This window comes from Rhizopus delemar, genomic scaffold (genome assembly GCF_000149305.1).
Source record: "Rhizopus delemar RA 99-880 supercont3.2 genomic scaffold, whole genome shotgun sequence".
NCBI classification, from domain to species: domain Eukaryota; kingdom Fungi; phylum Mucoromycota; class Mucoromycetes; order Mucorales; family Rhizopodaceae; genus Rhizopus; species Rhizopus delemar.
The window spans coordinates 371349-396601 of NW_027137828.1; the positions used below are offsets into that span (position 1 = coordinate 371349).

The 25253-nt window shown below is 38.0% G+C and overlaps 11 protein-coding genes across 11 annotated transcripts; 6 read left to right on the top strand and 5 right to left on the bottom strand.

Annotated features, from left to right (window-relative positions):
* Positions 1-230: 230 nt before the first annotated feature.
* On the top strand, positions 231-569 carry RO3G_02357 (uncharacterized protein; the record flags this gene model as incomplete). The annotated part of the gene is made up of 1 exon (XM_067656948.1): positions 231-569. One exon carries the CDS (start codon positions 231-233, stop codon positions 567-569), a length of 339 nt encoding a protein of 112 aa, XP_067513049.1.
* Positions 570-1180: 611 nt separating this feature from the next.
* Positions 1181-2933, bottom strand: RO3G_02358 (uncharacterized protein; the record flags this gene model as incomplete). The annotated part of the gene is made up of 4 exons (XM_067656949.1): positions 1181-2334; positions 2397-2522; positions 2575-2775; positions 2825-2933. 4 exons carry the CDS (start codon positions 2931-2933, stop codon positions 1181-1183), a joined length of 1590 nt encoding a protein of 529 aa, XP_067513050.1.
* A 1330-nt stretch (positions 2934-4263) lies between these two features.
* Positions 4264-4958, bottom strand: RO3G_02359 (uncharacterized protein; the record flags this gene model as incomplete). The annotated part of the gene is made up of 4 exons (XM_067656950.1): positions 4264-4506; positions 4558-4610; positions 4676-4886; positions 4947-4958. The coding sequence occupies 4 exons, from the start codon at positions 4956-4958 to the stop codon at positions 4264-4266; spliced, it is 519 nt and encodes a 172-aa protein (XP_067513051.1).
* A 316-nt stretch (positions 4959-5274) lies between these two features.
* Positions 5275-6549, bottom strand: RO3G_02360 (uncharacterized protein; the record flags this gene model as incomplete). The annotated part of the gene is made up of 3 exons (XM_067656951.1): positions 5275-5883; positions 5938-6324; positions 6421-6549. 3 exons carry the CDS (start codon positions 6547-6549, stop codon positions 5275-5277), a joined length of 1125 nt encoding a protein of 374 aa, XP_067513052.1.
* Positions 6550-8543: 1994 nt separating this feature from the next.
* RO3G_02361 (uncharacterized protein) lies at positions 8544-11925 on the top strand (the record flags this gene model as incomplete). Its single annotated transcript, XM_067656952.1, has 5 exons — positions 8544-8759; positions 8819-8935; positions 9001-10763; positions 10817-11315; positions 11506-11925. The coding sequence occupies 5 exons, from the start codon at positions 8544-8546 to the stop codon at positions 11923-11925; spliced, it is 3015 nt and encodes a 1004-aa protein (XP_067513053.1).
* Positions 11926-12130: 205 nt separating this feature from the next.
* RO3G_02362 (uncharacterized protein) lies at positions 12131-12423 on the top strand (the record flags this gene model as incomplete). The annotated part of the gene is made up of 2 exons (XM_067656953.1): positions 12131-12370; positions 12415-12423. 2 exons carry the CDS (start codon positions 12131-12133, stop codon positions 12421-12423), a joined length of 249 nt encoding a protein of 82 aa, XP_067513054.1.
* A 120-nt stretch (positions 12424-12543) lies between these two features.
* Positions 12544-13498, bottom strand: RO3G_02363 (uncharacterized protein; the record flags this gene model as incomplete). Its single annotated transcript, XM_067656954.1, has 5 exons — positions 12544-12811; positions 12866-12924; positions 12978-13088; positions 13151-13345; positions 13403-13498. The coding sequence occupies 5 exons, from the start codon at positions 13496-13498 to the stop codon at positions 12544-12546; spliced, it is 729 nt and encodes a 242-aa protein (XP_067513055.1).
* Positions 13499-14261: 763 nt separating this feature from the next.
* Positions 14262-18778, top strand: RO3G_02364 (uncharacterized protein; the record flags this gene model as incomplete). Its single annotated transcript, XM_067656955.1, has 3 exons — positions 14262-15471; positions 15537-17648; positions 17790-18778. 3 exons carry the CDS (start codon positions 14262-14264, stop codon positions 18776-18778), a joined length of 4311 nt encoding a protein of 1436 aa, XP_067513056.1.
* A 497-nt stretch (positions 18779-19275) lies between these two features.
* RO3G_02365 (uncharacterized protein) lies at positions 19276-19962 on the top strand (the record flags this gene model as incomplete). The annotated part of the gene is made up of 1 exon (XM_067656956.1): positions 19276-19962. The coding sequence occupies one exon, from the start codon at positions 19276-19278 to the stop codon at positions 19960-19962; it is 687 nt and encodes a 228-aa protein (XP_067513057.1).
* Positions 19963-21717: 1755 nt separating this feature from the next.
* On the top strand, positions 21718-23016 carry RO3G_02366 (uncharacterized protein; the record flags this gene model as incomplete). The annotated part of the gene is made up of 1 exon (XM_067656957.1): positions 21718-23016. The coding sequence occupies one exon, from the start codon at positions 21718-21720 to the stop codon at positions 23014-23016; it is 1299 nt and encodes a 432-aa protein (XP_067513058.1).
* Positions 23017-24355: 1339 nt separating this feature from the next.
* On the bottom strand, positions 24356-25177 carry RO3G_02367 (uncharacterized protein; the record flags this gene model as incomplete). Its single annotated transcript, XM_067656958.1, has 1 exon — positions 24356-25177. The coding sequence occupies one exon, from the start codon at positions 25175-25177 to the stop codon at positions 24356-24358; it is 822 nt and encodes a 273-aa protein (XP_067513059.1).
* Positions 25178-25253: the final 76 nt, after the last annotated feature.

The window sequence follows — 25253 nt, forward strand, 5'->3', positions numbered from 1 at the left end:
TATTTGTACGATATTCACTTCAAACTAAAAAAAAATCGAAGAGATTCATTAAATAAAGTAAAAAATGAAGCCTTTGATCCACTTAATCTTTAGCATAACTACCAAGTTTCAAAAGGAATGAAAGTGCTATACATATTGAATCTTGTATTAAAAGTGCATGATGCAATTTTACATAAACCATTCATTCAATCCGAATACAAGGAATTTTTTTTTCCTTTTTTTGTAAAAACATGAATAGATTGCCCTTTGCAGATTTTCACGCTAAACACTTTGGTCAGGAACAACAGGAATATTGGAAGACATTCTTACAACAACAGCAATTTTACTCTTATCAAAACGCTGATGAAAAACTACCTCACAATACAAATCTGAATCCCAATGATCAATCTTATGAAGCCTTTGAAGATCAAAACTACAATGAAGATTACCCTCAAGAAGAACAAATGGAAGAGGAAGATGACGAAAGCTATGGTTTGTCTAAAGAGGCAATCGAGATTTTCAAGTTCTCGGAAGCATACAAAAAAGAACGTCAGTACAAAGTTAATAAATTCAAAACTTATGGTTATTGATTGTGATTTATTAGGTGAGGAAGAAAGACTTAAGGAGGAAGAGGAGGAGGAAAAAGGCAAAAAAGGATGGAAATTTGGTGAGTCTTCAGTCCTTTGTAGCGGTGGTATTGAAGCACCAGTAACCTGTTTAGTATTGACACGAAACAGAGAATCAACATCAGAAAATCTGCGTATGAAGGAAGATCTATTAAATTCAGCCTATTTTACGAGCTGTATCAACAAAGATGTGGATGCACCTATTGTATTTTGGCCTGTACTCCCCCTTCGATTATAGATTTTCTGAAGCCCAACTATTAAAGCTTTATACCCCTGATCCGAGGTCTTTTTGTAGCAGACTGTAACATTTTTTTTTCTTTGCTATCTGAGCAGCAATTGACCATTCTTATTTGTTTATTCATATGAAATATCTTTACTTGTTAAGTCTATTGATATAACGCTGTCAACCACCAACAACGGAAATATCTGTTTTTTTCCTAAATCGCCAAGACGGTCGTTAGGGCATTGTAAAGATCTGGTCATTAATAGCATGCTTTCTTTGTTAAAGTTCGATAGAGAATCTGTGCTCTACTTTAAATAGTATTTTTATTTTTATTTTTTGTACACTTTATTGTTTAAACTTTGTTAAGTTCCAAATTGGCCAAGATATCTTCACAGCGGTTAATATTACGTAAGAACCAATCACCATAACGGCGAGCGACCTTGCTTTCAGAAATATGAACCACGTCTTGCTTTAAGCAAAAGTCAAGATCAGAAGTAGGCAAGTATTCCCCTTCCAAAAGGTTACCGCTAGTCCATTTATATTGACGAGATCTTTGCTTAAAAATCAACAGTTGAGTTCTGAGTTCTTCAGAGTCCACTTCCAAGAATTTAGCCAACTTTTCAATACCCATAGAGGTATATAATTTCATGAAAGAACGAAGAATAGGAAGATTGATCTGATTCTTAATATCAGCCATAAAGACTTTGACTTGCTGTCGGTGAGGATCAGAACCCTTTCCGGTAGGAGAGACAAATTTAGGACAGGCGAATTGGAAGAGATCAGCATAAATTTGAAGTGCATCTTCGCCCTTTTGCATCTTATACAATTGTTCGCCATGTTTTTCGCGTAATTGAGAGTGAATATTTTCGTCTAATCGAGTAGGACATAAAGCAATACAGATAGCTAACAGGGAATACATTTGATCGCCCTTCTTGATAATTTGATCAAACTGGTATGAGCTGGAGTGATATTGCTTGGTTTTGTGGATAAAAGATAAGATTGTAGAAAATGCTTTAATAGCATCAGCATATCGACGAAGCATCATGTAAGCACAGCCAACATAATAGTAAGTAGTGACATGACAGGCTGTAACACGAGCAAACATTGCCTTTTTGTTCAAAATGACGTTTTCCATCATTTTTAAGGCAAGCGTATAGTCACCCAACAAGCAGTGAACGCGAAGGAGACCTACAATTGAAAAGTAACCAAGCATCTTATAAAGAGGACGTGAACCGTATTCTCCAGCTGCTTCCATCATGTCTCCTCCGTTCTTGCTGACCAACAATTGTTCATTGATGCGAGATTTTTGAATGAAAGAGTAAAGTACATTCAAGACACTATAACAACTCCACATTTGGGGATTTTCTTCTAATAATTTAATTTCTTGTTCAGTCTTCTTCATGCGATCACGGAAGTTACAGAAAGACTGAAAGTGATAGATGAATTCGTCAGTGATGTCCCATAGCCATTGATTAGGCAACTCCAAAGAAACTGGTCCGTTTGAATCTAGTTTATAGCATACATCAGTTTTTTTCTTTTGCTTTTCGGCACATAAAGTGAATAATTACTCAAAATATAGTTGAAAAGATCGCAATAGTTTTCGTAAGAACGGAATCGATGTTCTAAAGTAGGTGTCAAGAAAGAATATATATGGCGGTAGTACAATTCGCGATATAAAGTTAAGAATATTTGGTCTATTATTTAGAGAGTTAGATGCTGCATGCTTCACTGCCATTCTCCATTTACCATCATTGACTAGAGGAGCAACAACTTCAGCTTCAGGCCAAGGCTGCTTGCGGTAATACTTTTCGGTCAATTTGTTGAAAGAAGTGTCGTAAATGATGTGAAGTTCGTAGATGTTATTGTCCATAACGCTGCGGTAAAATTGGTGGATGAAATTTTTGACGGGATCAGGAATCTGAGTATTTGTTGTTTGATTGGAAACAACTATAAAGGGAAGAATCAGTAAATGACATGAAAAAAAAAGTTAGTATACCTTCAGTATCAAATTTGTCATCTACTTCAGCATTTGAGGAATAGCGAGCTTGGGCAACAAGCTCAACTTCTGCAATCAAGTCGTCTTCTTCAAAAGTGTCTTGGTACATTTGAATCCTAGAAAGAAAAGAAGGATTGAAAGAAAAATCACACGTCACTGTTTTCTATTAGCAGCTCTGAGCTTTAAAAAGGTGGCTTACAGTAGTTTAAGGTAGAATGTAAAGGTAAGATTAAAGTCTATTTTTTTTATTCAGGTGTCGGAAGAGTCCGCTCACTATTTAAATTGAAATAGAAATATGATAAAGTCCAAAAAAGATATTATATTATTTACATTCTGTCCTGTACGTTCCGGCGACTTCTGTTTTCCAAGTCGATTTTTCTTAAAAGGGACGTTGCCCTAGCTGCAGCTTCATCAGGCCAGAAAGTAGCAACATCAAAAATAAGTTTCCAGTAAATTCGCCATAACGGCCATTAGCACAGGCAGCAAAAGTCTATCCATCAAAAGAGAATTGGGGGAGCGCCTTCAGTTCAGAGACTACTGGGAGTGAAATGTGCTTGTAACTAAGAGAGGTTGTATTGTAAAAAGAATCAAGAGGAAAATCTTAACCACAACGGGTGTTTTGGGAGATATGACCACAGAAAATACTCATCAGTATCTCCCCCCCCCCTACATAAAGGACTAGAGTAGAGTCTATGCTTAAACTTTGTTACGATTAAACAATTTTTTTTTTATTTATAAAAAATTAAAAAGCGAAATGGGCATGTAGTATCTAAACTACATTGAATTACCCACGCCAGATCAATAAGGTAAAAGGGAAACAAACTTGATTCAAACGATCACATAATGTATGTATTCTTATCAAATTGAATTAACCAATACCTGTAATGATGATCAATATCATCTTTACTTTTTAGGGTAGTTTTACTAGAATAACATAAAAGAAACTTTTGTAGAGTAGATCATTACGAAGATTTGGATATAACGTATGAAGGACTAAAGTCTACTATAGTTGATAATATTAATTTATGGGATTTGTACAGCAATTCAGCGCCTCTTACTCGAAAGAAAGGTTAAATGTTTTTAGCGTAAGTTTTTTACCGGAACTATTTTTTCCCGTTTTTTTTTTCCTTCTCCGGGTTTGACCTTACTGATTTGTAACTGCAATGCACCTGGTATCAGGAACAATAAGATCAGTCTTTAATCCATCCCCCCCCCTCAAATAACAAGTTTTGAATTGAATGTTTCATCTTACTAGACATGATGACTGGATAAACAAACATCTGTTTGTTGCATATGTTTTGGGTTAAATTGTTTATATTCTTATTCTTTGCTTCCAATAGTATTGGCTATAAAGATGTGTCTTAAAAGATCTTAAAAAATAAAAAAAAGCTGTATGTTTATTGTGTTTTTCTATGCAACAAAGAAGGAATTATTGTTATTTAATAATTGCTAGCCATAGCCTGACAGGACTTGAGAGCTTCAAGGTACCATTGACATGAGCTCATGTCGTTGTTGGTGGCTTCAAGGCAGTTTGTGAAAGCTTTAGCATCAGCTTCACAAGAATTAGCTTGAGGAGCAGCAGCTTGATATTGTTGAGGTTGGTATTGAGCTTGAGGTTGAGCTTGAGCTTGTTGAGGTTCAGATGATCCACTACCACTGAAGATAGAAGAAACACCATTAGCCTATAGATAGTGTGTTAAACTTTACTTTTCTTTTCGCATTGACTTGCTTACCAAAGTGTGACCAACAGCAGAACCAACAGCAACACCAGCAGCAGTTGTAGCCACTATAATAAATTAAAAATGGTTAATTTTTATGTTCGCAGTTAATTTTATAATCTAATTTGTTTACTTTGAGCGAATAAACCAGGTTGTTGAGGAGCAGCTTGGGCAAGGCTTGGGGGAGCAGCAGCAGGAGCAGGTGTCATGGCGTGTTGAGGTTGAGCAGCAGGAGGAGCAGCAGCAGGAGCGGGTCTACTGGCAGGAGCAGCAGGAGGAGGTGCCTGGCGAACAGGCATAGTGTGAGCTTGACGGGTTTGTTGAGCAGGAGCAGAACGTCTAGTCTAATTTTATCATTTTTATTAGCTTTTTATCATGGATTAATAAAGAATTCTATTCCGTACCTGACGAGGCATATTTTAATATAATAATGGAAACAAAAAGAAAAAAAAATCAACGAAAAAGCTTATTTCAGCGTAGGGGTCCGCTTGCTAGTCACGTAGACAGTCTTACTGGTCGTTGATGTTACACAGACTCTGATCAAATTGGCGAATTAAAAGCTAAATCTCGACCATTTCTTTTTATGAGATAGATTAGAATAAGTAAACAAAATACGCTGTATTTTCTTACGAATTTTGCCATATTATTTAATGAAATTATTTTTACTAAATCTCTGAAAATGATAAGAAATATTGATTTTATAATTTTATTACTGTAGACAAAAAAAAAGTATTAAGACTGTATCATGCAACTCTCACTCCAGCTGCTATTGATGAATTTAGCCTTTTCAGGCTTTACTTTTCGTGCCTTGTCATCATGCTTTAACTTGTATTTTTTACTCTTTAGTATCAGATCGGTTTGATCATTATTGTGAAAGGCAGGATGTGCTTGGAGATCGATTCCTAAGTTCTCAATGCTTGTTCCAAGCTTCGGAATTCTCACATAAACATCCGTACCATATCCATCCATTGTAATCATCTGTAGTTCTCCTCCCCAATATTCTGCATAAATCTTACTCATTGTCAGCCCTATACCCAAACGATGGCTGCCCATTTGTGAAGCTTGATTTGCTCTCTCGTCAATTGTCACTGGAATTTTTTCAACTGCTTTAAAGGCATTAAAGTCACCTACATTTGCCCGTGCTTGGTAGGACCAAAGCCGTTCATATTTATTCCTTGTTATTCCACCGCCCTGGTCCGATACTCTAAAGTAAACATTTGAATCATTTGCACTGACAGTCACTTTGATTGGAGGGTAATTTGTATGTGAATATTTCTTCATTGTAAATCGTACAGCATTGTCCAATAGTTCATACAAAATATACTCTAATTGCTCTGGCACCTTTTTTTCAAGGCATTAATAAAGGTCACAATCTTTTTTCTTTTAACAACTCACATAAGCGAATACAAATTCATTGTCTTGGCCATTTGGATGGATAACCACCTTAATTTCTGGAAGTAATAGCTTTTGACTATTCGTTTTCTTTTTATGATATGTTTGGATATGCTGATAAACCAAATCCTTTGCTCTATTCACTATTTGCTGAGCCGAGCAGCGAACAAATATAATACCAACATAACCATCGCTGTGTCCCCACTGATCCTCACAAGCCTTTGTCAATGTCAAATGTTGTTCGGCCAGTATGCGTCGTGATATCCTTGACCTTAAGGTACGATTCAAGAATAGATCAAGATTATCCTGCTCTGCTGAATAAAACTTTGCGCTCTCACAAAGGCCTTGAGCAAGTTTTGGTAAGGCTAATAACCCATCTTCCAATAAATCCTTTAATAAGTTGCAAAACTTTAGATTATCTGCCTCCGTGGCTATAGGTGGGAAATGACGAATTGATTCAAACGATTCCAAATAAAGCTTGTATACATATTCAATGTGAGGATTTGCTCCAACAATAAAAGGAAGCTGTTGAAAATCGCGAATACGGTGTGCCAATCGAATTAAGAGCTCTTTTCGTACCCAATTAGCCGAAGTAATAAGACGTTCTGCATTCATTTGCCGACCAAAGAAGATAAATTGACGCAACGTGCTTGGATTCACTGGTTGAATTGCATATTCTTCAATGATTTTATTTTGATAAAACTGAAGTGATGAACTAGATTGTAAAGCAGACTTTGAATAGTGGATTTTTGATAGAAATGATCTTCCTAAAAGCAACGGTTGACCATAACAAACTTTTTTTAGAAATGACATAAACACAAAAAAGAAAGAAAAAAGCAGAACCCCAACTTATGATTGTCTTTTTATTATTGCCTGTCGTTGGTAGTGATTGTTCTTAGTACATGCAAAGGTTTCTGATTGTCTCAATTTACAGTTTTTCAATTGGGGCATTTGGGAATTCCTAGGCAAATATTGCAAAAAAAAAAAAAAAAAATATTTAAGATTTAAGACATCCTTTGTTTCATAAAAGTAGCTTTCTATGGTTGGACAGTATGTAGTAAAGACGCAGCCTTTTTATTCAAAAAGCGTTTGTAATAAACGTCGGTCGAGATGTACATCCATAAGCCTCGACGCTATTCATCATGGTGGTCTATTAACCATTATAATGATCTGTCATGGAAAAGAGGTAAAGATAACTATGAGCTCCTTATAAAAAAGCCTTTATCCAAATCGTTTAATAAACCTCATCAACCTCTTGACGTATCTATCTTTTGTATAGTCCGATGCTATAAACACGTAAAAACATGTTTATTGTCTTCACAGACGTGTTTTGCTATATATTAAATAAATGGTAGATAGTAAAAAGTCAGGAATAGGAATAAATAAACAAACTTGGTTTACAATTATTTTGATAACATTTTGGAGATACCAAACATTCAAATTCATTACCACACAATTTCTGTAGGATCAATAACAAAGGGCATATTACATACTAGTTTTAGTAGAGAAAGTACTGTATCAAGTCAAGATATAAAAAAGCCCTTTCATTTAATTCAAACTCGCTGATTGATAATTAAAAGATATAAAAATCCATTATTAAAGCCATGTTGTGTACAAAAAAAAGAATGCAAATAGAGTGCTTTTGTCGTTTTTTTCTTTTTTTTTTTTTTTTACTGTCGTTCAAATAACGTTGCTATTTTATGATTTTGATCCTTTAAAAAATAATTTCATGTGAAGAGATTTAACACGGTGCAAATTAAAATAATAGACTCAGGTAACCAATGATATTTGTTTCAAAGGGTTTATCTGAAAAGCTACCAATGGTCAATAAGGTTCTTCACTTCAGCCAATAAATGTAAATGATAATAAGGAATATCCTAAAAAAAGAAACGGACGTTGTGTGTCACAACACTGATTCGACACATTCTAAATGATAAGCATTAGATTACATACATTATCCTACATGTTTAATAAAGAAAGGATTGATGTAAGCAAGATACTTGATCATTTAATGTATGTAGTATCAGTCATAGCTCACAACATATTGAACAGAAATCACTCTATGTTTTTTTTTTGTAATAGTTGACAATGTAACTCTTTGTCACACAACCAATTCATCTCCTCTTCCTTAAAGGACAATAAAAAAAAACATCTGTTTTCTAAACTTTTTTAACCTTTTATTCGCTCCTTTATATACATAGACACAGAGTAGCTTATGAATGACCTATCTCCACCTCCTAGAATAATTGGAAGAGTTCGAGCTATTTATTCTTATTATTCTGAAGAGAAATCTTCATTAAGTTTTAGAAAAGGTGATATTATTAACGTATTAGCCAAACTTGAATCGGGTTGGTGGGATGGATGGTAGGTGTAGATGAATGCTCTCATGTAGGATTGTTGCTCATGACTACTATAGGTGTAATGGTGAACGAGGCTGGTTTCCTAGTAACTATGTTGAGGTTGTAACAGAAGATGCTTATTCTAGACCACCCGAAAGCGCTCTTCCACCAAAGCCTTCAGACCGTGTTTCGTCTATTTACAGCAACTCAACTAGTTCAGAAACAAGTCAAAATAACAATAGTAATCTACCAGATGGTTGGACCATTCAAATGACCGACGACGGAAGACAGTGGTATTACTATAATGAACAAAGCGGAAAAATTACTTATCAAAACCCAGCATTGTTGGATCAAAAAGATCAAAAGATCACTGATTATAACAGAGATAGCTTTTTTCATCCCAGTCTGCCAATTGAAGAAGAAGAAGAAAGAGTAGAGCAAGAGGTGGACGATGAACCTTCAGCTGCTGCTCCGACCCCTGAAGAGGTACTCTTGATCATAATCATATACACAAAAATATTGTTTGTACTCAAATTTTATTTCAGTTGATGAAAAACTGGGTAGAGAGGAAAACGCCTCAAGGAAGGATTTATTTTTGTAATTTGATTACACAAGAAACAACTTGGGATTACGACGAGATTGATATTGAGACAGGTTACTTGGTAAATACAACTATTCAAATTGAATAAATGTATTTTTTATTAATCTTTTATTACTCTTATTCCAGAAGAAGACTGAAAAAGAAGGTGAAAGTGATGAAGAAGATGAAGAGAAAAAAGTAAAAGAGAATGAACAAAGTCACTCTGGCAGTGCAGTTCAAGAACAAGCCACAGACAAGAAGCTGACATGGACCAAGGTTGCGGCAGACATTGCTTTTAATATCCATGAATTAATTAATGCGGCTCAAAAAGGACAACGAGATCAACTGCCATTAAAGACAACAGTGACTGTAGAATCCATCCGACTGATGCTGTATGCATCTCGTGCATTAGATAAAGATTCTCCGCTTGTCACTGAGCCTATATTCCGCGATCCCAGAAGATCCGTCATGTCTTCCTTATCCAAACTTGTCTTGGATTCAAAATTAGGCGCCGAATCATCCAATGATTCTAATCCTGAAAATATGCTGGAAAGAGTAGAAAAGGACGCAAATGATGTATTGATTGGTGTCCGTAACTTTATTACTGCCTGTCAACAACGTAATGTTCCTATTTATTCCATCGACCTACATTTGTTTGCTGATATTTCTCAACTTCCTTTTGATCCTTACTTGCTTGAATCTCCTGGTATACTCAAGACAAACAATCCAAAGATCAATCCAACCAAGAATATCACTACGGGTATGATCAACTTGGGTTTAACGCCCGAAGACAGGAAAAAGATGAACAAGGTCACTCGAGAAATAAGCAGTTCTTTACTTCAAAAAGGCAAATACTTGCTCAATGGAGATTTGATTCTCAGTTTACAAGTCTATTCACATCAGATCTACACATCGGCTGAGGAATTATCAGTAGCAGCACACGCACTTGTCTTACAAAATGACAACGATGACGATGACAAGACAGACAAAAGAGCCTCCTCGATTGCACTCTTCAGAACACTCTCGACACAGGTTGGTCAATACATTGCTATTTTAGATGATATCAACTTGGATAGCATTGATAATAGCCAAATACCTTCTATTACCACCTATCACAGCAGTCGTAAGAGCATCTACAGCGCCTTGGGCCATTTATTTGGCACTGTTCAGACACTCACGAATCCAGATATCAATATTCATGATTCAGTTCAAACCCTACATCAAGCAGTGATCCATATAGAAAACGTCATTGAGACAGTTGAACAGAGTGTGATTGCTATGGTCAACGAAAGAAAACGAAACATGATTGTGAATCGAGAGGAAGTCTTGCTGTCTCCTAGTGCAACCACCCCTAGACGTAACTCATTTTGTGACAGTGAAAATGGCATACAGATAAGTTCGCTCGAGGAAGAATCTGAAGTGGAATTTGGTGAATTTGATGTGGATGATACGAAATCGATGCATTCCAACCTACGTCGTCCAACACTGGCTGCAAGTGGCATTTCTGATATTGTCAACCGTAGAAGACAACAAAGTATTCGACCTGATGATCGTTCGGTGGATTCAATGGATACACTCGGTAGTGATCATCATCCAGATGAATTGGAATTGGCTTCTGATGGCTCTATTAAAGGTGGCACGCTGCCTGCTCTGGTTGAGCGATTGACTGTACATGATACTTTAGGTATAAGACCAAAAGGAAAATTGAAAGAAAAAAAAATTAATCCATGTCTCTTCTTTACAGATACAAATTTCATTGCTACCTTCTTACTTACTTATCGATCTTTTTGTACAACTGAAGAAGTTGTAAGTTTATTAGAAGCTCGTTATAACTTACGTCCACCTGAAAGATTAACACCTGAACAATTGGAAATGTGGACTGAACGTAAACAAAAATTAGTTCGTCTTAGGTAAATCAAGTAAAAAAAAGTATGATTGTTATTTCTAAAAATCATATTCTTAGAATATTTAATGTATTGAAAAATTGGCTTGAAAATTATTACATTGATGAAGACGAACACTTATTAGGTCGATTTGAATACTTTACGAATTCATATGTTCGTGATTCTTCAGAATTTGCAGCAAACCAGATATTGGCGTTGATCAAGAAGCGTGCAGAGTCTCGAGGAGAGATGAAAAAAATTATTCCGAATCCAATCAATGGTCCAGATCCCATATTCCCTAAAAACATACAAAATATCACACTCCTTGAAACTGATCCACTCGAGATGGCAAGACAATTAAGTATTAAAGATTTTAAGCTTTACAGTAGCATTAGACCAATTGAATGTTTGGGCAAAGCTTGGTCAAGGGATGGCGTTCATGGGTCTATTGCGGTGAATATCAAGCAATCGATCCAGTACTGTAATCGTCTGACTTCTTGGGTGACAGAAAGTATTTTGTTTTATGAGGAAGCTAAGAAGAGAGCTGGTGTAATTAAATATTGGGTTCAAGTGGCTGATGTAAGAAGACTTGTACGAAATAAGCAGCAAATACTAACAAGTCGAATAGCATTGTAGAACAGTCAATAATTACAATACTTGCATGGCCATTTTATCTGCATTTGATAATAGCTCCATTGGTCGACTAAAAAAGACTTGGATGGTAAACTGTATTTTCTTTAGTAGTTATCATTATCTAACTCTTTAATAGCTTTGTAGTAGAAGTACAACTCAGTCACTTGCTTCCATTCGTAAGTTATTAGGAGCCAATCGTAATTTTGTAGAATACAGAGAAATCATTCACTCTGTCAGTCCACCATGTATTCCATTCCTGGGTATTTACCTGCAAGACTTGACTTTTATTGAAGATGGCAATCCAGATTATCTCCGTAAATCAAACAGTTTAATCAACTTTGCTAAACGACAAAAAGTAGCAGAAGTCATTCGAGAATTGAAACAATTCCAATCCTTTGCTTATAATTTCCATACCATCCAAGAATTTCAAGAGTTTATTAAAACTCAGCTGGATCAAGAACATGATGTAGAAAAGTTGTATAAAAGAAGTTTACAGCTTGAACCAAGAATGACTGAAACACCAAATAGTGTTTACGTTGCTAGTAATTCTATGTAATTTATTTATGTTATTTATAAAACCCCTATTATTCTTTCTTTATTTTATTTTTTAAAAAAAAATGACGTCTTAAAGTTTGAACAAGGCTTGATAAGAGAGACCAAGTTGGTTAATATAAAAATTGCTTATTTCGAATTCAAAAGTAAACTATTTAAATCCTCCGTTACTACTAAACCAAATTGCATTCTCTTTCTTCCTTTTGTTGATGAATAACGAAAACATTAAATTTGCTTCTACAAAGACTTGGCAGGATGATGAAGAACATGAAAACTTGATTTTAACAAGAGACATGGATCATACACTCTCGATACATGACCCCTCAGACTCAGAAGATGAATGGGTGGATATTGTTTCTAACGAGAAGGAAACAAGTATTGAGACGCGCACTGTGTTTGATGGTGAATTACAAGAACCTGATTGGGGATATGAAGAGGATCAAGAAAGAGTAGATACAATTATTCATGTCATCTCACATAATTTGACACGCAGACCGATTGAGGCATCTTGGCCACAAAAATTCCATAAAAGAAATCAAATGAACAATCACAACAATAAACTGTTTATTTGCCAAAACTAATTGACAACTTTGTATTTTTATTTTATTTTATTTTCTTAATTTTACAATCTTTCAATCACAGTTTGTAATTCTTCTTCTGAATAAATTCTAAAGTTGTTTTCGGGTGTAACTGATGCAATTTGAACATTAGACTTGTTCAATTTCTCTTCCATCACTGACTTTAATACACTTAATGCAAGTTTCTCTGCTTCCTTTAATGTCATAGATTTGTGATATTCTTTTTGAAGTTCTGTTTGAGCTCCTTCAGATCCAGATCCAATTGCTTTTGCTTGGTATTTCATAAATGTACCAGAAGGGTCGGCATGGAAACTAGGATGGCGTCATGAGTGGACACTGGCTTTTTTTTAAAATAGACAAACTTACAGCTGAGGTCCATTTTCATCTACTCCAGCAATAAGTAATGCAACACCAAAAGGACGACTCTGTAGTTCTCAAAAATAAATATTTTATATTCTCTTCTTCTTTCCTGACTTACCATAATTGACTCTTCACCTTCAGCACCTTCACCAAATCTTAGTGCTAAATCACAAACACTTTGAGTCACACTTTCAACCTTTAACCTTTCTTCATAGGTAAATCGATGGTTCTAAATAACAGGATGAATACCCCCCACTGTTTTTTATGTGCTATTATTATTATTATATATACCTGAGCAGCGACTCGAGCATGCTCAATCATGGTTCTTGCATCGGCTGTCATTCCACTAACAGCACAACCTAAATGTTCGTCAATTTCCATAATCTTTTCAATTGAACTAGGTTCCAATAATGTAGAAGAAACACGCTTTTCAACAGCCAAGACAACACCTTCAGAGGTTTGAACACCAATAGCTGTGGTGCCGAGCTATATTGTTTGAAAGAAGAGTTATTATATCATTTTCTACTGTATCTATCAAAGTACCTTAATAGCTTCAATCGCGTATTCTACTTGAAATAAACGACCTTCGGGAGAAAAAGTGTTGACTCCACGATCATATTCGGAACGTGTTAAAAACATTATATAACGAGGAAAAGAAAAGGTACGTGTGTACGTATTTGTCATTCATAAGTGTTATATGACGGCATCAAGCCAGTCACATCAATATTCATTTTCTTTGTCCAATCAACTAAAGTATTGTTCTTGAATTTCATGCAGGTTTTCTCTGTAACTGAAAATGGATTGCTTTACCAAACTTGTTGACAGTACAGTATTTCCAAAAATTAATGTCGCATCCAAATGTCGTTTTCTGTATAATTTGTATTATAAAATGTTCAAAAAAGTGACATTAATTTTTGGAAATACTGTACTTACCAGAAACAGAGAAAAATAGCAATGTCTGGTTTGTTATGTTTTTGTAAAAGAGCATTAATTTTTTTTTTGGAAAAAAATAAAAAAAAATAAAGGTCTTTATCAACCAAAGGCACTTGTTCCGTGAATTGCATTCACTACTCTTGTTCACGAATCAAAACGATAAAAATTAAGGGTTATTCTTATTGAATGGTTAGATCCATTTAAAGCCTTCAATCACATTTTTGAAACACATGAAAACTCAAAAGCAATAATAAAGAAATCCCGATAGACCCTGTCAGCCAATGATGAGACGGCAGGAAGAAGCCACCCCTTCGATTTTAGCTGAGAAGGATTGAAATGGGGTTCAGATAAAATATATCAAATGTCATACAGTCAAACCTATGGAAATTGGCGTTTTCACAAAAATAATTGTGCGCTTTTTTTTCCGCTAATTTATAAAACCAACACTGATAATAAAACGTCTCTAAGTATGCCACCTGGCTCTATCAACCAAAACAATACGCCAAGCATATCAAATGTCCTTACCCAAGAGGAAACTACTGAATTGATTGCCCAGTTCGAACAACACCGTAAGGTCTTAAAATGCCCTCACTGTGAGAAACAGGGTCTCTTTCGACGAAACGGCCACACTAAGACAGAATCCCCGCAAGCTCTTTTCCGTTGTACCAGCTGCGGTAGTAGCTATAGAGCTATAACTATGAGATCCATTATACATTCTTGCATTTCTTCTTTGACACAGATCTCACCTACAGAGAATGTCGAAATTTCTAGACCCTCGCAAACAACTCCGACCCACCAGCTAGACTCACTTGGTAGTCAATCAGGTGACGTACAATCTCTTCTAAACATGATCCAGCGCCTTACGCAAGAGCTTGCAGCCGCCAGATCTGAAATTGAGCAACTCCGTACCACAACTATCCAGTTACAGAACCAGTTTAACCACGAAAGATTAACTAGTAACCAACCCACACCACCTGTAATAACAAATACTCAATCCTCCTTTGATATCCCTGAACCCACGCCAACAGCATCACCTTGGCGTAACCCCGACCAAGTACGTCGATTGAAAGAAAGCCTAATGCAGCAAAGACAACAGCGACGACAACAAAGACAAGAAGCCGCCGCCAGAATATTACAGCCACCCTCCGAGAATCAAGGCTTTAAGTACATCTATCTCCCCACGAAGGCCCGAGTACCTATTGGCCAACTTCGCTCCCGATTGCGTAAATTGGATATCAATAATAACCGTATCCTAGATATTCACTACCCTGATCGTAATGTCGTAGCCCTACTGGTGCACAATGATTATGCCGACGAACTTCGTTCCCACCTGCAACGTTTCAAGGTAACGCTGAAAGATGATTTTAATCCTTGTGATCCTAAAATCCTTCGTGACCCCCAATACGCTGACGCTTCTGACGAAGAACGAGCCAACCTCGCCTTTATGCATCATTGCAACCGTATGGAACGAGCTCTGAGATTCATACGTACCCCTGTTAAATTTGCTGTTGCAAGATATTTTTACGCCCAAGGATGGATCAGCAAGCAGACTTTACAGGAGAACCTACCCTCAAACCGACGTAACAACGAACCAGAGTCAGATCCGCTATGTTTCGAAGATGAGAACATGAGTACCACAGATGAATATAAGAACCAAGATCTTCCTTCTGATGAGGCCTGTATGAACGATGCCTTATCACTATGAGTAATATTACAATTTCACTTTTCAATACAACTGGTTTAGCTCGTCAAGCCATAGGCCCTATCCTTAATATAGTTCGATCGTCTTCTGTTCTCCTCCTTACGGAAACCTGGCTCTTAAATCCACTTAAGTATCCAACGCATTGGAAACAATACCATACATATGGTATTAAAACCCAACCTCTAGCTACCAAAGGTAGTCAAGGAATCAGTCTTCTCGTGAATCCTGACTGCAAGTATCATGTCCATCATTTTAGAACTGACGATACACCATTAAGTCAGTACAAATTGTCTTTTACCATTGCTAACGTCTTAATCCACTGTCTTTACCTACCTCCCCATCTGGATAACCAAACCGTCAATCAAGTTTTAAACTCTTTACCGCATACAACTAGCCACACTAATACGACTATTATCTGCGGCGACTTTAATGCTAGACTGGGATCTATTGTAGGGGACCACTCAACGAACTCCAGAGGCAATCTGATCATAAGCTGGATACAAAGAAACAATATCATCCTATGGAATCAAAGGTTGGCGTATGGACAATATACTTTTATGGCCCATCAGGGCAGTAGCATTATTGATCTATTTATGAGTACTACCGAGCTTACTGGATCCTCCATGAGAATTCGCCAAGATCTTTCATTGGACTCGAATCATAAATTAGTATCTCTTTCCTTTCAAATCAATGCCAGCATTCCACAACTCCCAAGGCACCCACGGATTATCTGGAATCTAGGAAAACTCAAGGACCGCAACAATCATGAAGTATACTTGCGTCGTTTTCAGGAGTTATCCCAGCCTTTATTGCAATACCATGAAAAACATTATTATCATATGAACAATAGACATTATGCGGTTGACTACATAGAAAAGCTCAATGCTGACCTTTGTCAGGCAATATATACCTCACTAGATGACAGTTGCGGGAGAGTTTCACACTCTACAGATCCATTACGCGACTTCTGGACTGACAAATTGCAAGAAGCTTACGACTACCGAGAACTCTGCTACAGGAAATGGAGAAAAGCATATGGGCTTAACAAGCTCCATTATTGGCTAAAGCACCAAGAAGCTAGAGCTACTCTACGTCGACTGATCGCCCAACTTCGCCGAGAAACTTGGGCCACTTTCTGTAAACAAATGGCATCTGAAGAATATACCAAGGCAATATCTAAGCTTAGCCGTATTCGCAAGAACCGAACTTTGAAACCCACTTTCTCCACTCCAGAGGGCCCACAGCATGCAGCTGAAATAATGGCTTCCTGCTTGGAAACTACTTTCTCAGGTGATCTTCTTAAAAACGTCCAACTTTACGAAATCGATACTCCTATTTTACCTTTTGAAATAGATTGCCCGTTCACCAGGGACGATATTAACCTCGCTATCCGTTCCCTACCAGTCAAGAAAGCACCTGGGATCGATCACCTGCGAAATGAAATGCTCCAACCAATATCTCATCTGCTAGCACCTATTCTCTTTCACCTCTTCCATATGTGCTGGGCTTGGTCATATGTCCCACAGACATGGCGCATTGCCCAGGTGATACCCATATACAAGAAAGGCTCACCATCAGATCCAGGTAATTACCGTCCAATTAGTATGACCACTATCTTTAGAAAGATCTTGGAACGCTGCATCCAGCACATTCTACAAACCGACGGACCACCTCTTGATATAGCCCAAGGTGGCTTTAGAGAATCCCGCAGCGCATTAGATCAGGCTTTGTGCCTCACAGAAATTAGTCACATACTGCGTACACACTACCATGTCAAGCCTGTCTTAGCATTTCTTGACATCAAGTCCGCATATGACACAGTCAATCGCAGTTTCGTATGGGACACTCTGAGCCGTTACGTCTCATCTCCCATGCTCAACCTGTTACGTTGCCTTTTTGACGATGTGCAAATCGAAATCCTTCTCTCTAATACGACCTCTCGTCGTTTTCACCCGAAAACAGGCGTGCTTCAAGGCTCTATCCTCTCACCGTATCTCTATTCCATCTACATAAATCAGCTTCCAGCCCAATTACGATCCCAGGCCATCACCACTGACATGTCGCCATTAGAAACGATACCGCTCCTAAACTGCTTACTCTATGCAGATGACGTGGTGCTAATAGCTGAACGTACGACTATGACTGGTCTGCTACGTAAGTGTGAAGAGCATAGCCTACAAATGGGGTACCGATGGAACCCCTCCAAATGTGTCATATTGGACAATCAGCTAGAACCTATACCATATACCATTTATAACCAAGTCCTGCCACAAGTAACCTCTTTTGCTTATCTAGGCGTACCATTTAAACCAGGGGGTTACCTAGACCCAGATGAATTGATTAGACGCAACTCCTCTAAAGCATTAGCCACGATGAACGTACTGAAGTCAATGGGCATTAATCCCTCTGGCTTCTCTAGGCTCCTTTCAACCAGATTTTACGCTCATATAGTTCGACCACAGCTTGAATATGGCTTGGCAATCAACCGCTTCACTAATACCCAGCTGAAATCCATTGAAGATGTGCAAGATACATGCATCCGTACGATCTATGGTGCCCGTGGAAACACCTCCACCAAAGTGATGCTTCACCTAGCTAAACTTCCCCTTATGGCAGATCGAGTTCACATTTTACAAGCACAGTTCCTTTACAGGTCCTTATGCTTACCTGACGATGCACTGTTATGCCGACTATTACCACACATTCGACACATTCGTGGACACCAATGGTTCCTCCTCTCAAAGACCCCTCTCTGGCAAAGCTTACCTTCTACAGGAGAGGAACTGGATAAGCACATGTTCAAAACAGCCAAAAAACGCTTCCTGCAACAATCTCTAGAAAAGCGCCAACAAAGTGGGCATTACAAACTTCTTTCAAGTTGCCGTAGATCCGTATCTTTGGACCCTATCTTATGGTTACCCATGTCCTATGCAGAACGTAGTCGATGTATACGGTGGAGGCTAGGTTGGTTACCTGGTGGAAAGCCGCATCCGTGTCCCAAACACCCTACACTCAAGTTCACACGCAAACACGCCATTACTTGCCTCAATATGCACCAACGCCTCTATATGCCTAAAACCATTACAGATCCTCTGTCGTTCCTTCTGAATATGCTTCCATCTCGCCCCTCAGTATCCTCAAATCTAGCACTCTCTTGGTCCCAACGCTGGCCAGTTATATGTTCAATATTACATGAACTGGATCAACTTCAACATGTCACAGCTATCCCCATTACTCACCCACATGGTCAGAAGCTCCTCGAATGGCTTAAACATTTCCTTTAGCTCCATCTTTTATGGCTCCACACATTTCTCCTCCCTTTACCTTTTTTACCCTTTATCCCAGAGGGGTTTTTTCATAACATCGACATCCTAACGGATTGACCTGGTCCGGGCGGACACTTATTTGTTTTTATTTTTAGCGCTCAATTGGACTTTCAATAAAGTATAACATTTAAACAAAAATAATTGTGCTCTTTCGTGAATTTATACGTTACACACACTACGAACAACAATAAAACATTAAAAGAACATTAACTATGCCTCCAGACTCTACTAAACCTGATAATAATAACGACAATAACATGCAAAACCTTAATAATATCCTATCACAGGATGAAATTGATTACTTACTTTCTCATTTCGAGACCCATCGCAAATCTCTGAGATGTCCTAATTGCGAAAAAAAGGGTATTTTCCGCCGAAACGGCTCTAATAAATCTGAGCCTCCACAACCTATTTTCCGTTGTAATGGTTGCGGCAGCAGCTTCCGAGCCAAAACTATGTTGAACATTGTTAATTCCATACAGCCTACTCCTGCAAACACACAAACATCGATGAATCCTGAATTTTCTGGATCCTTCCAAGGCGCTACGTCATCCCAAGTGACACAAATCGACAACAGCCAAGCCGATCCACAGTCTCTCCTTAACATGATCCAACTACTAACAAAAGAATTAGCTTCCGCAAGAACTGAAATTGAACGACTTCGAGTCCAGACAGCACACCTCCAGGAACAACTAAATCAACAGAGCAACGTCTCGAATCCCACAAACCACTTGAACCCTTCCGAGTTTCCTCCTCTTCAGAACGCTGCAACAGCACTTTTGCAATCAACTCCATGGCACCAACCTGAAAAACTTCAGCAAATTAAAGATCAATTGACCACTCAACGACAACAACGACGACTACAACGACAAGAAGCGGCTGCACGTCTGTTACAGCCACCCTCTACCAACCAAGGATTTAAATATATCTACTTGCCTACAAAGGCTAGAGTACCCATTGGACAGATCCGCTCTCGCTTGCGCAAATTGGATATTAATAACAACCGTATCATTGACATACACTACCCTGATCGTAACATTGTCGCCCTTTTGATCCACAATGATTATGAAGACGAGCTCCGACAACAACTACAACGCTTCAAAGTAACCATCAAAGAGGACTTTAATCCTTGCGATCCCTAAGTGCTTCGTGATCCAAAATATGCTGATCGCACCCCTGCAGAGCGAGAAGATCTTGCTTTTATGCACCACTGTAACCGCATTGAAAGAGCTCTACAATACATTCGAACACCAGTCAAATTTGCCGTTGCCCGATACTTTTATTCAAAGGGCTGGATCAGCAAACAACTTTTACAAGAAACTTTGCTGACACTAACAATAAACAGACAGCAAGATATCGACATATTTTTTTCCGATGATGATCATATGAGCACCTTCGAAGAAACTAAGGACATAAACCAAGCCACGGCTCCTATGGATGATACAACCTCCATATCAGTCCAATCATTATTGCCCTCTTCAATGCCACAGGCCTAGCAAAACAGGCCATATCGCCAATACTCCATCTTGCCCAATCTTCCTCGGTTCTTCTTATTACTGAAACTTGGCTTTTGCCATCTAACAAATACCCTACTCACTGGAAACAATTTCACACATACGGTATCAAACTACAACCCCTAGCTACTAAGGGTCATCAAGGTATCAGTCTTCTTATCAACCCAACCTGTCCATATCATGTTCATCACCTACCGAACGACGATGACATGTCGATTTCCCAATACAAACTCTCCTTCATTATTGCAGACACTCTTGTACATTGTGTTTATCTTCCTCCCTCGCTCGACAATCAAGTCGTCAGTCAGGTCCTGGATTCCTTACCACATACAGCGCCCGATGTCAAGCATACCATCCTATGTGGCGACTTTAATGCAAGAATGGGATCTTATACTGGAGATAACTCTACAAACCCCAGAGGAAATACGATATATAGACGGTTACAAGAACACAATTTCATCTTATGGAACCAACGCCTTGCATATGGAAAACCCACTTTTATAGCACACCAAGGTAGCAGCACTATAGATTTCTTCATGAGTGATACTGAACTATGTAACCCGTCTCTAACAATACAGGAAGATCTCTTTGGATTCTGCACACAAGATGATGTCTTTCTCATATCATCCCAGCATATTACCAGAAACCCACAGTCAACAACCACGTACCACTTGGAAACTCACAAATTTGCAGGATGCTAAAACAAGGAATCAATATATTCAAAGTTTTCAAAATGCAGCCAACAACATATCAATGTCGATCGAAAACAATAAATAACAGCCTCATGATCAACAGTCAGCAAGAGATTTTATTGAAAAACTAAATGATGACATTTGCCAAGCAGTATATATATCACTGGATAACATCTGTGGACGTATAGGCCAACAAACTGACCCATTAAAGGACTTTTGGACAGCGGAAATGAGATAAGCATACGAGACTAAAGAATACTACTATAGGAAATGGCGTAAAGCATACGGTCTGAATAAACTCCATTTCTGGTTACAACACCAACAAGCACGTGCAACGCTGAGGCGTCTTATTCACCAAAGACGTCGAGAAAATTGGCGTAGGTTCTGTCATCAGATGGCGATTGGAGAATACACAAAAGCTATTTCTAAACTCAGTCGTATCCGTAAACATCGCGCCCTACGACCAACATTTTCTACACCTCAAGGTCCCCAGCATGCTGCAGACATAATGGCTTCACATCTAGAGAATATCTTTTCGGGACAACTACTAAGGGAAGTACAAAGAAACAATATTCATAATCCAATTCTACCCTTTGAGATAGAGTGCCCAATTACTACAGAGGATATACAAGAAACTATTAGAAACTTACCAACAAAGAAAGCACCCGGCGTAGATCACCTCAGGAATGAAATGTTACAACCTATACAACATCTGCTGGCACCGCTCCTTCTTTCGCTCTTCCGTTTATGCTGGATGTGGTCTTACACTCCACAATCTTGGCGTGTTGCTCAAGTTGTCCCGATATATAAAGAAGGCTCCACTAACGAATCGAGTAACTACCGACCTATCAGTCTAACTTCTATCTTTAGAAAGATCTTGGAACGTTGCATACAATATAGGTTGCAAACTAACGGATACCCACTTGACATTGCACAAGGCGGTTTCAGAGAATCCCGTGGTGCGATAGATCAAGCTCTTTGCCTTGCAGAAATCTGCCATATACTGCGTTCACATTATCAGACCAAGCCCATACTAGCCTTTCTGGATATAAAATCCGCCTATGATACTGTCGACAGGAACTATATATGGGATGTCTTACAGCCTTATATATCACCTCCACTCCTAGGTCTTCTACGCAACTTGTTTGATGAAGTCCAGATAGAAGTGCTCCTCTCAAATGCAACTTCTAGGCGTTTCCATCCAAAGACTGGAGTACTCCAAGGATCCATCCTCTCGCCCTACCTTTACTCGGTATACAGTCACACCAAATTAACTCTTCACTGTATTGAATTCTGGAAAGAACAAAAACGAGTAGATGCTTTGTTGGAGGCTGATTCCAATTGCTCTGATGTAATTAATAAGTTTTTAGTGAAGAATTCTGAAGAGGTTTTAGCTTCTGCTGAAAACTTTCATAAACCAGCTATAAAAGATACTACAACATCCTCATCAGCAACAAAAGAAACGCCAACATCAGAGATACCAACATCAGTAACATCAGAGACATCAACATCAGGAACAGTAACCACTACAACACCATCTGCATTTACAATTGACTCTTCGAATAATGAACTTGATCTTAAGCATTATATGCTCGGTGGTTCTGACATTACTGCGCTTTTCCGACAATATCAAAATCGTGCTGATAAAATACTTAGACCTATTATATTGGAAACGTATGTTCAAGAATTATTGGCCTTGGGCGATGTCCTTTTTTTAGCTAAAAACCAGCATAGCAATATCAAAACATCTTTTTTCAGCGAGGAGTTGCTCGATAAACTTTTAGATAATCAAAATCAAGTACTGCTGAACAAAATCCCAGACACATGCCCAGATTTTACAACAGAGGACTATATGACTGTTTTAAAAGTTTTGAACTCTATCGATCAGAATATCATTACACCTAAACAAGCAAAGCTTGAACTTTTAACTCTGGCTGCTGGTATGGATTCATTGAAAGGAAACGTTATTGAAGGGATTGGAGATTTGTAAGTGTAGTTGAATGAGCAGTGTTTGAATGAAGATTCATATCTCTTTTTTTTTTGATTCTGTACGTATGATAGACTCACGAAGTTACCTTTGGACTCAATTGTAGAGAAGAACAAAATTGGAGAAGTTGATATTCAGACAAGATACTATGAACCCTTGTTATTGGCAATCTTAGCTGACACTACAAAGAAAGTTATTTTAAGGTGGCCAAATAAAATGGATGAAATAGTACCAGAAATAAGACCTGATGCAATCATATCAACATTGGTACAATTAAAATTTGGAAGACACCTAGGGTATGGTGAAGTCAAACCAGGCGACGATAGCACTACAACACAATCACTCTGCGTAGACACTTTAAAGCTGACTGTATTATCAAGAAATACTAGTTTAAAAAATGAACATCCCATTCTCGCCTTCCAAGTCAATGGTTTCCAACTGATTTTTTATGTGACACAGAGAATTCACCACCGTTTCTACACTATGATCGAGATTGGCCGCGTCAAAGTACTAGATTCTTTATTATCAATCCAATCTTTTGCTACTCTGAAAAACCTCCAAATATTGTTACGCGTTGCCCAGATATTTTGGCATTGCTGCCATTCCGTGCCATTCCCAAATGATTCACCACTACTCAGTCATTCATCAAGCCTTGATATTGCTACTTTACTTAATATGACTAATAGCTCAAACTTCAAGTATCGAAATTGTCCTATTCAATATTATTGATGTAATTAGTTTTAAGTAAAATAATACCAATTTCTTATTGCAAAATAAAAAGGGTTTAAACTCACTTTTTCAACTGAAATGGATTACTAAAATAGAATAAATTACCAGATCTCTCTTTATTCACCAAGAAAAAATATCTAACACTTCTATTGATAATACTGATTTTTACATGAATAGGAGAAAAAAATTGCTTGGCCTCCTGTTGAAAACCGCCCAGTACTAAAAACACCAGTAACAAGAGTGATCACCTATATTGTGTTGGGTACAGTTACTGTAAACACAGTCGTTTATATGGTATTTAGAAAGCCTACACTTTCGGTTCCTAAGTCAAAAAAGAGAAAGACAGACAGAAGAAAGACGTTAATGATCAACTTGAAAGTGCCAAATTTAATTAGCTGTTTCGGACAAAAGTTTCCAGCCAAAATGACAAAAATAATTGTTTAAACGTTATATTTTATTAAAGGTCCAATTGAGCGCTAAAAAAATAAAACAAACAAGTGTCCGCCCGGACCAAATCAATCCGTTTGGAGGTGTGATGTTTAGAAAAAAAACCTTCGGGTTCAAGGGTAAAAAATGATAAAGGAAAGTAGGGTGCATAGAGAGACATACGAAGTTAGTTAAATTGTCTCAGCCATTCAATTAGTTTTTGGCCATGAGGTGTCTTGTATGAGATGATTGTATAGTGTTGTAGTTGATCTAATTCATGGAGGATAGAGCATATAACGGTCCATCGACAGGTCCAGGACAGAGCAATACTAGAGGGAACAAAGATGCGTGTCGGAAGCATATTCAAAAGGAAAGATATAGGGTCAGCTATTGTTTCAGGCATACAGAGACGGCGATGAATATTGAGGCAGCTGATGGCGTGTCGTCTTGATAGATTGTTGTTGGGATGGTAAGGGCAGGGTTTGGGAGCTCCACCTGGCAACCAACCAAGGCGCCATCGTATACATCGACTTCTTTCTTCATGAGTCATTGGTAGCCACAAGATAGGGTCGAGAGTGATTGTTGGGCGACAGCTGGATAGTAGTTTGGAGTTCTTACCTTGGATCTGTTTTTCAAGGTTAGAGTGGAGGAATTTCTTTTTTATTGCTCTAAAGCCTCGGGTATCTAAGTCGGCTATTGTCGGCGGCATCAATTTCCACAGAGCAATTTTTGATAGTTTATACCATTGATGACCTCTGGTGTACTGTATATGTGGCATTAAGCGATACAGCAGTGTGTCCTCAGGTAAAGATAATGAACGAAAGAGGAATTGGGCTTGCAGGATAGCTACTCTTTCTCTCATTGTGGGTAACTTAGCCAAATGGAGCACTACCTTGGTGGATGTTTTTCTAGACGCACCGTAGATCTTACATATGCATTTGTCTTGTGCCTCTTCTAAAGATTTCAGCTGAGTGTGATTGAAGCAGTTGATAGCTATGCCATATTCCATTTGTGGCCGAACTATTTGAGCATAAAATCGGGAGCATAGGAGCTTGGAGAATCCAGATGGGTTTACTCCAATAGAA